The following is a 13,091-nucleotide window of genomic DNA, read 5'->3' on the forward strand; positions in this document are numbered from 1 at the left end:
GGAACAATCTTTCTTACTACGACAATACAAATTTATCACAGTGGTACCTTTTCACTATATATGGTTAGACAATGTAGGTGGGGCCTCCAGTGACTGTAAGATACACTTCCTCTTCCCCTTGATGGCGAAAACATTGGCCAACCTTCACTCTACCAGAGGAAGATCATTTTAAGAACTTGCATATCAGCGCGCTTGGGGCTCAGCTTTATATCGCTGTGTTTAAACTACAGTCCTGATTTCCTACCACTTCAAATACAAAGTGTTTTACTGTGTATTGTAGTTTGACCCTGATGCGAGATAATGTGTGAGAGGTGTTGTTAGGGTCTGCCTACTGTGGAAATAGCGCAGAAATGGAAGAAGATTTAGTGGAAAACAAGGATTCTACTCAAGGCACAGGTGAGCACAAATAAGATATATGACATGTGGTCATTTTGAGTAAATTGTATCCTTTACTCTAAATATCAACTTGCCCATGCTTAAATGAAACTTAAATCTGTTTTCTTTCCTTTCAAAATGTTCAAATTTTTTTGCTATTAATACACATTTTTCTTCATTTGAAGAAACCCCAAACTTTTTAATTGCCAAATATTATTTTGGTTTGTGTTACTGGAAATCTACTCAAAGCAGTGTAGCGCCATTATGACATGGGTATTCATGTGGGTGCATGCAGACGCTGCATGCATAAAGTGCCTTTGTTAATGAGTCTGTCAGAAGATTTCTGCTGCTGTGCAGCATCCTCCTTGTTGATGAACTTCCTGAACTCTTTTTTTTAAAGGTTCTTGTTCTGTCTTTTTGTTTAACTTCTGTATTTTTATTCAGCAGAATTAGCCTAATCTTTCCAAAAAGCCAAGACTGTCCACTTCTTTTAAAACTAATGTTTTGGAGACTTTTGTGTCATTTGACACACTAGAAATTAGAAATGTTTCTTTGCTTGAAAGTTTCTATTCAGAAGCTTGTTGCAGTGTAGCCTCAATTCATGCAAGTAGCTTTTGCAAATGTTGCGGGTAAACAGCAAACACAACTGTCAGAGTTAAGTGCAACTACATTGGAAAACTGTGTTCAAATTTTGCTGAAACATCTTACTTTCCTGTCAGCTCTTATTCTTGAGCTGAAACACTGGTGGTGTGAAAAACAAGGACTCTATGTACACGATGGGACGTGACACAAACTGCAAGCAGGATGTGGTTGACCAAAATGGAGGCCTCTCTGAGCGAGTGATTTCTTTTTTACATTTGTTACACCTATTGTGAATTATCAGTTTTTAACTTTTTGCTATGTCAGAGGGTTATAAACGGTCAAAGTGTTGCACAAAAGCACAAAAGTTTAAGCAACAAAATGTGTCAGTTTTATTTCACATTAAGTGCAAATGCTGTCAGATAGGATTTTATGAGAAGCTAAGTTTGATTATTTTTTTGAACTGGATCCTTTTTTCAGTTCATCTATGTGTGTATCTGTGTGTTTGCAAGCTACCAAATGTTGGCATATACTTGATGAACTAGCTTTGATACTGTGGTATAATATGCATTTCTATATAGTTTGTGCTCTTTCGGGGTGGGGGAAGGGTACACATGTCAGGATCACCGTTTACTCTATGTAACATAAATACAATGTAAAGTTTGTGTGTATCTTAGCTTTTACATTTCTCATTTCAGATGTGAAACGAGTGCAGAAATCGGAAACAAAACGATACAGTGAGATCTTCCGAGATTTTGATAACCTTGATTTATCTTTCATCTCTTCGTAAGTATTACCTTGTGCAACCCTTTTCTCCTGCATCACTCGGGTGCTAAGTAAAAACTGTGGTTAGTGAATTGGTATTTCAAATGGTCTAGAGATGGAAAATGATAAGAAGCTCTTGAGGATGGAATTATTAATTTATATTTTATCATTTAATAATCCATCAACATGAACTCAATTATGTATGATCTGTCGGTATATTTATCTAGTGCAAGCTTTTAACTAAAGGTTTAATAACTTTCTATATTAGCATTGCCATGTCTGGTTTAATCTATCCTGATTGTGACTCATATTTTATTAGAAGCACTGACTGGAAACTGTTTATAACATTTCTCTAAAGCAAAGGTGCAGTGGTGAATATAGTTAAGATGATAAAAATACATAAACTGGACCTTGAAAGGTTCTTAAGGGGCTTGTTTATGGTACTAAAAGGCCCAGTAGCATATGCTTGCTGGCATATTCCTTGACAAATATGTTTCTCTCCTTATACATTCTTTCTGTGCTCAGCTCAGGGGATGATCTGCTAGCAGAGATTGACTCCCAGTCCATCTCAGAACCTATCTCTGTAGAAACTGCAGAGACCACAGAGCAACATGACGTGACTGTAAGAAATAAATACCTTTTGAATGTAGTGAATGACCTACTTAATCAAAGGCCTGTCATTTATGCTGTTGTTTATGCTAAAGTTTAGCTCAGGTTCAGTTTTCAAATGATGGTTTGTTTTTAGACGATTAGATGTGCTTTGATAGAGTTGTAGAGTTCCACCAGTTTGAAGATGCACTTTGTCCACAGATATGTGCCGAACCCAATGACGTGGATGGAACTCAGACAGGTATGGTTTGTGTGACAGAAGGGATGAAAAAGCCCAAATGAGTGTGTTATTGTCTGCATGCTCTCTGGTCAGGGTCAGTGAATAACGACAGCTGTTATAAACAGTTGGTCTCAATGCGACATTCCTTTACACTGTGAACCTGTTGCTGAAGTGGTTCAGTCACCTGTTTAACCTAGCACTAACCTTCCTGGGACTGACAGGATACTATCCTTCATCCCGTCGGATCATTAGATGTAGCAGGAGCTACTGCCTGTGACACTTTACAAATACTCTTCTTCAACATTTATTTATTGTCTTATAATCAGCTGTGAGTTGTAACGATCCCTCTGTAACAAGATTAGGCTAAAGAGAGAGGATTAAAGCAGGGGACAGCTGCTCTCAGTTTTTACATTAGACTAGTGGAAAAAAGAGAGTCACAGAAATCTCCTGTTACATGGTCTATGGCATAAATACAAGTCAGATGGATAAATGCACCAGACTTACTCATAGTCTACAGTGGGACTTTGGGCTAAGTGCAAAAACTTCAGTTTGACTCAAATTATAGGCACATGGTAAGATAAGATATTACAGAGGCACACTGTGTTAAACTTGGATGGTGAGCAATGTCAAATGTATTCTTGGGGCATAGAAGCTCTTCTCAAGAACACCTCCCCCACACCACCTTAGCACGCTTGCTCTCTCACATGCCAGGAGATAAACCTGATTCAACGCTCCTCTAAACCCTGTCACTCTGCATTCTGGACTTGACTTGAATAATCCTTATTCCAAGTGCTTGAACTCCAAAGGATTGATTTCTGAAAGTGCTCAGAGCTCTCCCTAGAGAGGAAAGGCTAAGAGAGGTCACCCATAGCACAAAACCTAACATATCTCTGGAATTGCATGTTCTATTTTGTGGGCTGCGCATGATGGCAGAAGAAAGTCTGGTTTGATTTTTTTTCCTACCACTCTAACTGGATTTGGCAGCTATCTGAAGGGGAAGAGCAGTATAAAATCTGCCTCTCTGTCATAACATGCTTGCATGTTTTAAAGCACTGCACAATGGACCGCTAGAAGAAGTGAAAGTTGCTGAAATGCATCAGCTTTGGTTAAAAGAAAAAAAAATATTGCATTTATTTGCGAAGGTTGTGCTGGAAGTGGAACACATTGAGAAAGTAGTGTAGGGAGCTTTTGTTAGACCATGTGACTGTCACAGATACATCATCCACCCTGCACTAGTGTGACTCACAGAGGAAGAAGAGTGGTTATCGTATTAACGCCCTGCCTTGGTGACCACAGTAGCGCTATAACAACATGCTAGTGTGCTGTTATGTGCTCTCACAACATGGCTTGTGTCAGTAGCTGACTACGAGTGAACAGGTGTGAGAGGGAGGGGCCAGGCAAAAGGGAAGAGAGAGGAGGGAAGTTATTTAGCTAAAGCAGTTTGTTTTGGGGCTGTCCTCTCTCTAGTTACATCCTTTTTCTGTCAACTGTGAGACATAGGACTAATTTAAGAGGGGGTTTTTCTTTGTTTTTTACCGACAAACTAATGTATATTTTAGTATACATGCTAGAGTTTGCTCTCACCTTCTGGAAACTGCAGGACCTTTACTCTGAGGAGCAGCTATGACTTGTCATATCCAGCCATTATTTCCTGTTTTGGGTTTGTGTATATCTTTTTTTTAAACTGGTATTTGATTTTTAAATTTCTTTATGTTGTCAGATATAGTCTGGGACCATTAATATCACTTAAGGACAGACTAAACGTTTTCTTGAGAAAAGGGGATATTAGGTGCTATTACAGTGTAATTCCTGGGTACACCTTGAGCCTACCATTATGATGATGTACTCTCTCACAGTCCAAGAAGCAGACCTGGCCCTATGTCGCTGTGAGGATGGAGTGGAGACGGCGCTGCAGTACGCCAAGTTGTGGTGCCGATATGCCAAAGACCTTCTTGCCTGGATGGAGAAGAGAATCAGCTTGGGTAAATACACAGCTGAGTAAAGGAAATAGTAGTGTAACATGCAAATTTTGTGTCTTATCGTAGATGGCATATTTGAATAGAAACCGCACACAGAAACAAGAATAGGTGGATTTCTTACAAAATGCAAAGCCATAATGTGTACAATATAAATGAAAATAATTTTGATCCACTATGAAGTCAGTAGTCTTAGAGTAGTACCAACATTAATTGGTTTAAAGTGTTAGTAAATGATCATTTCATGCAAGTAGGTTAGGTATAAGTGAATGTGTCCTAGTATTTTCATCTAGAGTTAGAGCAAATGGTTGTTGTTGTTTTTTTTGTTTGCTTTGATATAATAACATTTGAAATAGTGCTGCAGTAGTCACCCTGTAAGGAGAAGAGGTGCACACTGAAGATTGGATTGCTGCTTTGTATTACCCATTAAGAAAGAAAAATCATAATACATGCATTTTTAGTATTAGCTGGAGTACCATCGAGTAATTTTCATCTCCTGCCTGGATTATTTCTGTTAAAGAGGATGTGAGTTTATGCAGTCCTTCCAGAGAACTGCACGCTACACACAAACAGAAAGGATTAAAGAGCAGATTAGCTGAAAAGAGGAGGGCAATAAAAGACACTACTTGCCTTTGGAGTACACAGCGATTCCTCTTCTGTGAGCCTTTTCAGATCCTATGAGTTCAGGTAGTGATGTCAATATACTTTGACATCACTACCTGATACTAGTGTTATCATTCAAAACACAGAGCAACAGTTACCAACCTCAAGTGTGTAAGGAGATCAGTTAGGCAATGATAACACATGAGTAATGCTGGGTGAAGCTCAGCCCCAAACTAGTGATTACACAGTAAAGCAACACATTGAGTTTGCTAACAGTATAGAGCCCATTGCTCAAAGAGAGCAGTCAGATCACAAACTGCTGTTGACTTAGTGTTTGTATCAGTACTTGCACAGTGTGAGTGAGATCATACTGACATCAGCTTGGTTCATTTCCTGTTGCAGTTCTTGAACTGATGCAAAATGCAAACCACAGGTATTTTTAACCAAATTAATTCCTCTTTTAACTTCAAAATAGACACAGGTTAGATTTGACCACACTACAGGTTCTAGTTATTCTGTGGGTGCTGCATAGGTTATTCATCAAATGTCAGACTTGTGAAGAGACACAGAAGATAGGTAATGTCCAAAAATGTTCAGTATAGTGCAAGAATTTCAGTGGATTCTACTTGTGTTTTTTTTATCTTTATGTACCATACCTGTGTTTTTTATTTTTACATAAAAAAGAAAAAAAAAAGTTTGTTTTTTTTCTTTGCAGAGCAGGAATTTGCAAAAAGTATAATGAAGACGGCTGAAGGAGCAAAAACCAATGTACTCCAACAGGTATGGTTTACTGGATACTTGACAAAAACTGTACCAATGATTGCTAAAGTACATCACAATGGGTTACTTATAATGGTGCCTAGAACAGAGACTGTGGCATTTCTCTTTCTTAGACTGTGGCGTTTCTCTTTCTTTGCTCTTGTCTATGCAGGAAATGATGCCATTACAGTACATCTACACACTGGCTCTAGAACAAGACATCAAAAATTGTCTGAACGCTAGAAGGACTTCTGATCTGCTGCAAAGTCGCTGTTACCAGGTATAGAAGCCTACAAACACATCATCTAAAACCATCTCTAATGTTTAGATGTAGATGTGTTAAATATCGATTCTCTGTCTCAAAGGCCTTGAGTGCAAAGAGAAATGAGATTGATAAGTGGCGCAGAGAATTTAAAGAGCAGTGGGCAAGAGAACAAAGGAGGATGGTAAGTAAATAATCACTCCTGGTATTGGTTGACGTTAAGCAGAGTTATTTGCACCGTTAGTGAACTTGTTGGTATCTATTAAAGTCATATTAGACTGTACATGAAAATAGTAAAATTGTTGCCAGAATCATTACATATTTTTGTCTCAGTTCATCTAAAATTAGTATCTGTGTATAAATTGTATAAACAGTGGACAGTATACTTGTTTGCATGTCATGTATATGTTGTTTTGTCTGTTATGGATGTAACCAACATGTTTCCTTTCTCGTATGTTGTGCTAAAGTTTGTGCCAGTAATAAACAGTGTTCTCCACTCTGTGTATCTCCCTTCCTCGTTTTCAGAATGAAGCAGTTACAGCTTATAAAAAGGCCAAGCAACAGTACTTCCAGCGCTGTGATGAGCTAGAAAAGGCGAAAGCTGTCTCTGCTAAGGCTGCAGATGACACAGTAGGAAGCAAAACACTAGATAAGAGGAGGAAGTCTAAGGATGAAGCTCAGACTAAGGTGAGTGTCATGTTAATAGACTAAATACTGTATAATCTGTAGAAATAAGGGCCTAAGGTTTCAGCAAACAAAAAGTAAATATTTTTTGGTATCCTTAATAATGGCTTATGAGACGATGCAAAAAGAGGAAAACACAGATTGCATATCCACTTAGATTTTCTTTCTGTCCTCACAGGTGTTAGAGGCAGAGTTGACATATAAACAGTGTGTGACTGATGCAAAGAGCCACCAAGATGAGTTAGTGAAGGTGAAAGAAAGAATCATTTCACACATTCGTAAGCTCATCTTTCAAGGAGACACTGTGCTCAAAGAGGTCAGTACTTCATTTTGGTATAAATATAGAATATGTGTTACTATATAGTTGATATTATAAGTTGTCTTGGATAGCTACATATATATTTACAGGATCATTACCTAAGAACAGTCTAATCACTGAAGAGAAGTTAACATGTCTAACTATTAGTAGTTAATCAGCTTGATTAATACAAAAATGTACCTGAAAATAATAATCTACCTAAGCAGTGATTTATGTTTTGCATCATACAGTATAAAGAATTTTAATAAAAAACTACCATGTTTTATAAAATTACAAGATTCCTTTGCATATTTTTTCTTTTTTTCTTTTACTTTTTGCGGGTATGAAAAGTAAATTGTGAGCAAAACACTACTCTTATATTTTATATCACTTTTTTTGATTAAAATTTTTTTCCTTGACTCCACATGATGTCTTCTCTCTGTATTAGGTCACAGTGAACCTGTTCTACTTCCAGCGTCAGCAGGCAGAGCCTGTTCCACTTGGCTATCACAACCTGGAGGTAACATGCAGAGCCCAGGAGTCTGGTGAGCCCTATCTGCAGTATGTTCTCAGTAAGCGTCGCCCTGAGCAGATTCTCCAAAAATTTACCTTCCAGGAGTATGTTCCTCACGGTAAAGGGTGCGTTAAAAGGACTTATTGCTGCTTCTTTTATGTAGCATGTTTTTAAATATAAATGTGAACATATAAACATGTGTCAGTGGGGACAGATGTATTTGAGTGTATATCCTTGTCATAAAATAGGATAGAAAACATGTTTGATATATTCCACCTATTTACTTATTAAAATAATTGTTTCAATAACTTCTTTTCTTTAAAGCAACAAAAGAAAAACCAGCGCTCTGAACACTCTGCCAGACTCGTTCATGGCAGATGATAGTCCTTTGCGACGATCCAGTGATTGCAGTAAGGGCTCCACCTAATTATACTTTTTTATATTAAAAAAAAATCTTTCTCTTTAATAATATTTGTGTGTTGGTTCACCTAAGGGAAAACTGGATATAGTGACAGTGAGAGCATCGGAGGCAGTTCGGAGTCCCTGTCTAGCCCTGGTAGGCACAGGCTTACATTTTGTATCTAACTTTTAATTTACAGTACATGCATCTCGTAACTCGGAACTTTAAAAAAAAAAAATTAACTGTGTTTTTGCTTTATTTGGAATATATAACTGAAGCTAGGAGGCAGGGTAAAACCGCATCCACTTTGACAGTGTCATCAGACGACCTAGATGACCGGGATGAATCAGGTTCTTACCTCCTTTTCTTTTCATGAACAGAATATGTTAATAGAGTATATTTTTTATTTGATCCTTGGCTGGCAAATAAATCTATCTTCTCCACCTTCCTCCAGAGTACAATGATAGTCAGCCAGCCAAAGTGCCACAGGTTTCGCGAGCTGCACTATCACATCGACTCAAGAAAATGAAAAGCAAAATGGCCAAATGCAAGCAGTGTGACAACTATATTGTTGTCAGTGGAGTTGAATGTGAAGAGGTATGATTACACATTTGATGAATATATTGTAACATGGGCAGAAAACTGTCTTTCATGAGATTATTAATGAGATTAGCTCTTTTTTATCTCACATTCAGTGTGGCCTAGCTTTGCACAGGAAGTGTATGGAGGTGTGTCAGCTAGAATGTGAGCATAAGAAGGGATCGGTGTTTGGAGTGGACCTCTCTCTGCTGCCACGTGACAGGCCAGATGAGGTGCCCTTTGTAGTGATTCTCTGCACATCTGAGATTGAGAGCCGTGCTCTCTCTGTCCAGGTATTATTTATCCTCACACTGGTACAAATACATTGGTTGTCAAGTATGAATAGTGATCTAATAATCATTTCTGTTAGGGTGTGTATCGCGTGAGTGGGTCCAAGCCTCGCATTCAGAAGCTCTGCCATGCCTTTGAAACACAAAAAGAGCAAGTGGACCTCTCGGACCTCTCACCACATGACATCACCTCTATCCTTAAGCACTTCTTTAAGGAGGTAAAGGAGATATTAAAATACAAACCTCATTTTTGCACAATTCAAGAGATGTAATTTTTTGTCTGATATCGCACTGAATATTTTCAATATTATCTCTTGCAGCTGCCTGAGCCCTTACTAACTTTTGACCTGTACAATGATTTCGTTGCGGTGGGGAAAGCAATTCAGCACCTGAATGATGGGGAGACATCACCAGAGACTAATGAGATAATGGATATCACTGACAACCTGCAAAAGCTACTACACAGACTTCCTCCATATTGCTACAGCACCTTGCAGCATCTTGTATCTCATCTTCAAAGGTGAGCATGCTCTGGCACCACAGACCTCTCTAGTTTAACTTGGCCTAAACCTGATAGATGACATTTACTTATTTCTATACTGGACCACTGACTTTGACTTCTAAGTCAAATTTAACTTAAGCTGTCCTTGAATTTGTCTCATGTGTTTATTTACAGAGTTTCAGAAAACTACGAGAACAAGATGTCTCCCAGCAATTTAGGCATTGTTTTTGGGCCAACGTTATTGCGCCCTCTAGTGTCGACAGACATGTCAATGATTGCCCTCTTGGAGACCACCTACCAGGCTGTACTTGTTGAGTTCCTCATCACACACCACAACAAAATCTTCGGCCTGGAGCAGGGATCCGATACACCCCCTCCTCCACCCCCTACCGCACCTCTTCCTGACACCCCTCCCAGAGGTTCCTGCCCCTTGGATGGGGTAGCTTATCTCGACTCAGAAAATGAAACCACGTCCAGAGAGCGGCCACGCTCAGTAGAAGTAAGTATTTCAGTGCGCTTTAAACATCTATGGCTAATTTTTAACTGCTCCCTTTTAAGCAGCAGTTGCTTAGCATTCACACCATGTGAGAGTAAACACACTTACCAGTTTTTTAAGAGCCTTAACACTTGCCACCTTAACCTCACGTTTTTTCCATCAGGATTAACAAGATCCTCACGCACACTGCTGCATTTCTCCTGCCCTCTGCACTCTGGCCTGCATGACCGTCTTTCTAGCTTTTACTTTCTGCTTTACACAGCTCTTTCCTGTAAAAAAGATTTTTAAAGTTCACCTAATTGTGGGGTTTTAGCTGGGTTGCATCAAAAGAATTAAAACACAAAAAGGATATCACCTTTCTTTAGGAGAGTAAAAACTTTTTATATTTGTACCTAATAAAAAAAAAAAAAAAAAAAGACTCATCCCAAGTAGTCATTCCCCCGGTAGGAATCCTATAATAATGCAGTGCTGCAGGTTTAGATGTGGTCTGTAATCCACCACTCAACTTGTGTCATTCCAGCAGAATCGAATCAAGAGAGAGTCAAGCGAGGGTTATATATCTGACAAGTCTTCATCCAATGAGGCAGTGGACCAGCTCAGCGCTGAAGCCAGTGAGAGAGCAGGTAGGCGGGGCATAGTGATAGAGAAGTTACTCCTGACTAGAGCAGGTCAGCAAATTAATTTATCCACTGTGTCTATGTCCTGTGAAACCTAAAGATGTTGACATTTTCAGTTGCCAAGTACAACGAATTCTCTCTTGTGTCAGCTTGTAGTTTTGCTACTTGAGGACATGTCTTAAATAATCCTCTTGTAGGTATTACCAAACAGCTCCCAAGTGTTTTGCTTAATTTCTTGCACACAGGGGGTTGGTTCTAATTTACAGTTACAAAGTAGCTTGTGTTTCTAAGGGTGAGATTATGTAGGTGTAGAATACTTAAAATGTCTGTTTTTTTTTAATTACTTTGCGTACATCATCCAGTTATCTTTAGAAGTAGGACTTCCTTATATGTTGCTATTCAGTAAAAGTGGCTGAATTTGGTTGAGTACGTTTTGTCGGGGATAGTCTTTGTGGAATTAAGGAATTAATTCGTGTGATTTTAATTATAATATGATCATTTCTTTTGGAATTTGCAGTTTGACATTTGAGTTTTTGTATGAATTTGGACAACACAAAGTTAGATTTTGGAGTTTGGGGATTTGGAAAGTCTGAGGCTCAAACCATTCTTTGCTTTCTGTACTTTCGCTGTGTTTCTGAGGGGCTCTCTTCTCTGTTGCTAAAACAGCAGCTTCAAAAGTCCTCGATTTCAAGTCAAGTTGCACTATATATCATATAGAATGATTTTGGTTTTTTTAAGCAAAATAATCAATAACTGGTGTTGGAAATGCTTAACTTTGTGAATCGCATGCTTATCCTTCTACTGCTCCAGTCCTGGCTATGAGAGATGTATCAAGTGATCCTCAGGGTGAGATGGTAGGAGAAGCTATCTCTGATTTAGGAGTCCAGCCATACTACCGTTTCACCAGACAGCCTGTGAAGTATCACCGACATCATAATACAGGAACCCGAGTCTCGAACCCAGCATCTGCAGCCAGACAGGCTGCACCTCAACCGAGGGGCCACACAGGAAGTGCAGACAGCAGTCGCAGCTCTTCTCCAGAGCCAGGGGCACAAAGACTTTCTCGAGACATAGATATCCATTATGAGGGCATTCTTGAGCCCCAGCATGTGACTACTGACACAGAGAATAAAATGGATGCCCCACTAAGCCCCCGTGAGGTTGTGCAGTACATGCTGGGCTTGGACTCTACGTATGCACCACTTTCACCTTCTACAGCATCCAGTGCAACGCAGGCTGCTGAAGAGGTGGCAGGAGGATGTCGAGCAAATCGCAACATAAATCAGAGCAATAACAAGCAGAGTACTGGACATTATCACCATCTGTGTTCGTCACCAAAGACAATTCCCGTTGAGAAAAATGTTACCTCACCAGCCCAGAAGATCCTGTCTGGTCTAAGGCTGAGACGCAGCCACTCAGGGAAGGATGAGCAGCTCTTTGTCTGAGGGAAGATACAAATCTGCAGATGGTTCACTGGAATGATTTCACATACAGCAAAGGACATCATTAATATGACCATTATTGTATGTAACAACAAATGCTTCTGTCAATATTACCATTATTATGCCTTTATTATGAATAGAATACATCCACATTTTAGGTGCAAATGTCACCACAGGAACACAAAGTCTTTAGTCATCAAACCTACTGAACTAACATATGAAACACATGGAAAAGTTCAATCCTGGTGCCTGCTTGGATTAACACTTAATCTTCTTTAGATTTTGGTCTGTTGATAATCCAGCAGTTCACTAAACAGACCACACATGAGAAGTTTATATATTATTTTTTTAATTAGCTCTTGTGTTTTGACTTAATTAGTAGGCGAGGTGAAAAGATACAAACTAGCACCTGAGTATAACGGTTTTGACCCGAACAAACTGTAATGAATATTTGTAAAATGCAGTGTCATCGATATAATGCTGTTTTACATTTGTTGTGCTTTCCCAATGTATTATTGCCTATAAATGAAAAATGTTATAGTCTGTAAACAAATATATGCCTTTACTGGTGTCCTTGACCCTAACACTGATCATTTTTAGCTTAATGCACCTTTCTTGTTTTAACACAAGGGGGCGGTCCTCTCTCAGTATGCGGGAAAAGCATGTCAGACAAAATAGTGAAAAGGCAATAAACCTTTTATCTTTAATTTCAGTGCTCTGCGTTTGGACATGACACTTTTTTTTACTTCCATGTCAGCATTTTAGTGCCTGCACCTGTTTGATTTTACAGCCTGGTGTAAGTAAATGGAGTGAAGCAACATTTCCTGATGTCTAGAAGGAGTAAAGTGATATCATCTTCATTCGGCTTTGTTCTTTTGATATTTTTGCATCAAACTCAGACAGTTTTGGTGTATAATACAACAAAAACTTAAATATGTTTTCCTGTGTGAAAGGGGCTGATATGTCATCACAAGTTGTTTCACCTTAGCTGTGCCCTTTTAAGTTTCCGTGTAACCGTGAGCACAAATGCAAAAGATCCTCCCCATCTGAGTTATCAATAGGCTGTATTATCACTCATCTTCCCTCATCATTTTCCGCACCTTCTCCCTCCCTCCTTTTCT

The 13,091-nt window shown here is 39.0% G+C and overlaps 1 protein-coding gene across 4 annotated transcripts; it reads left to right on the forward strand.

Annotated features, from left to right (window-relative positions):
* Positions 1-141: 141 nt before the first annotated feature.
* On the forward strand, positions 142-12,830 carry gmip (GEM interacting protein). 4 transcript variants are annotated; one of them, XM_004559569.2, is made up of 21 exons: positions 142-396; positions 1,653-1,740; positions 2,245-2,341; positions 2,530-2,569; positions 4,405-4,530; positions 5,843-5,907; positions 6,059-6,166; positions 6,252-6,332; positions 6,674-6,835; positions 7,011-7,148; positions 7,579-7,769; positions 7,969-8,054; positions 8,138-8,200; positions 8,323-8,394; positions 8,499-8,641; positions 8,740-8,916; positions 8,994-9,131; positions 9,234-9,433; positions 9,590-9,914; positions 10,432-10,534; positions 11,339-12,830. In XM_004559569.2, the coding sequence occupies exons 1-21, from the start codon at positions 351-353 to the stop codon at positions 11,971-11,973; spliced, it is 3,084 nt and encodes a 1,027-aa protein (XP_004559626.2). In that variant the 5' UTR covers positions 142-350; the 3' UTR covers positions 11,974-12,830. The 4 variants fall into 4 exon arrangements, with proteins under 4 accessions (XP_004559626.2, XP_004559627.2, XP_004559629.2 ...); XM_004559570.2 differs by having other exon boundaries at positions 10,435-10,534; XM_004559572.3 differs by lacking the exon at positions 10,432-10,534 and having other exon boundaries at positions 11,339-11,480.
* Positions 12,831-13,091: the final 261 nt, after the last annotated feature.

The sequence above is a fragment of the Maylandia zebra genome, linkage group LG4, assembly GCF_041146795.1.
Source record: "Maylandia zebra isolate NMK-2024a linkage group LG4, Mzebra_GT3a, whole genome shotgun sequence".
NCBI classification, from domain to species: Eukaryota; Metazoa; Chordata; class Actinopteri; order Cichliformes; family Cichlidae; genus Maylandia; species Maylandia zebra.

Excerpts from the sequence above, each read along its gene's own strand:
- gmip (XM_004559569.2), top strand. The coding sequence starts at position 351 with ATGGAAGAAGATTTAGTGGAAAACAAGGATTCTACTCAAGGCACAG. Across the intron at positions 2,342-2,529 it reads CAGAGCAACATGACGTGACT|ATATGTGCCGAACCCAATGA; the intron begins GTAAGAAATAAA and ends CTTTGTCCACAG. Across the intron at positions 8,642-8,739 it reads GTGGAGTTGAATGTGAAGAG|TGTGGCCTAGCTTTGCACAG; the intron begins GTATGATTACAC and ends TCTCACATTCAG.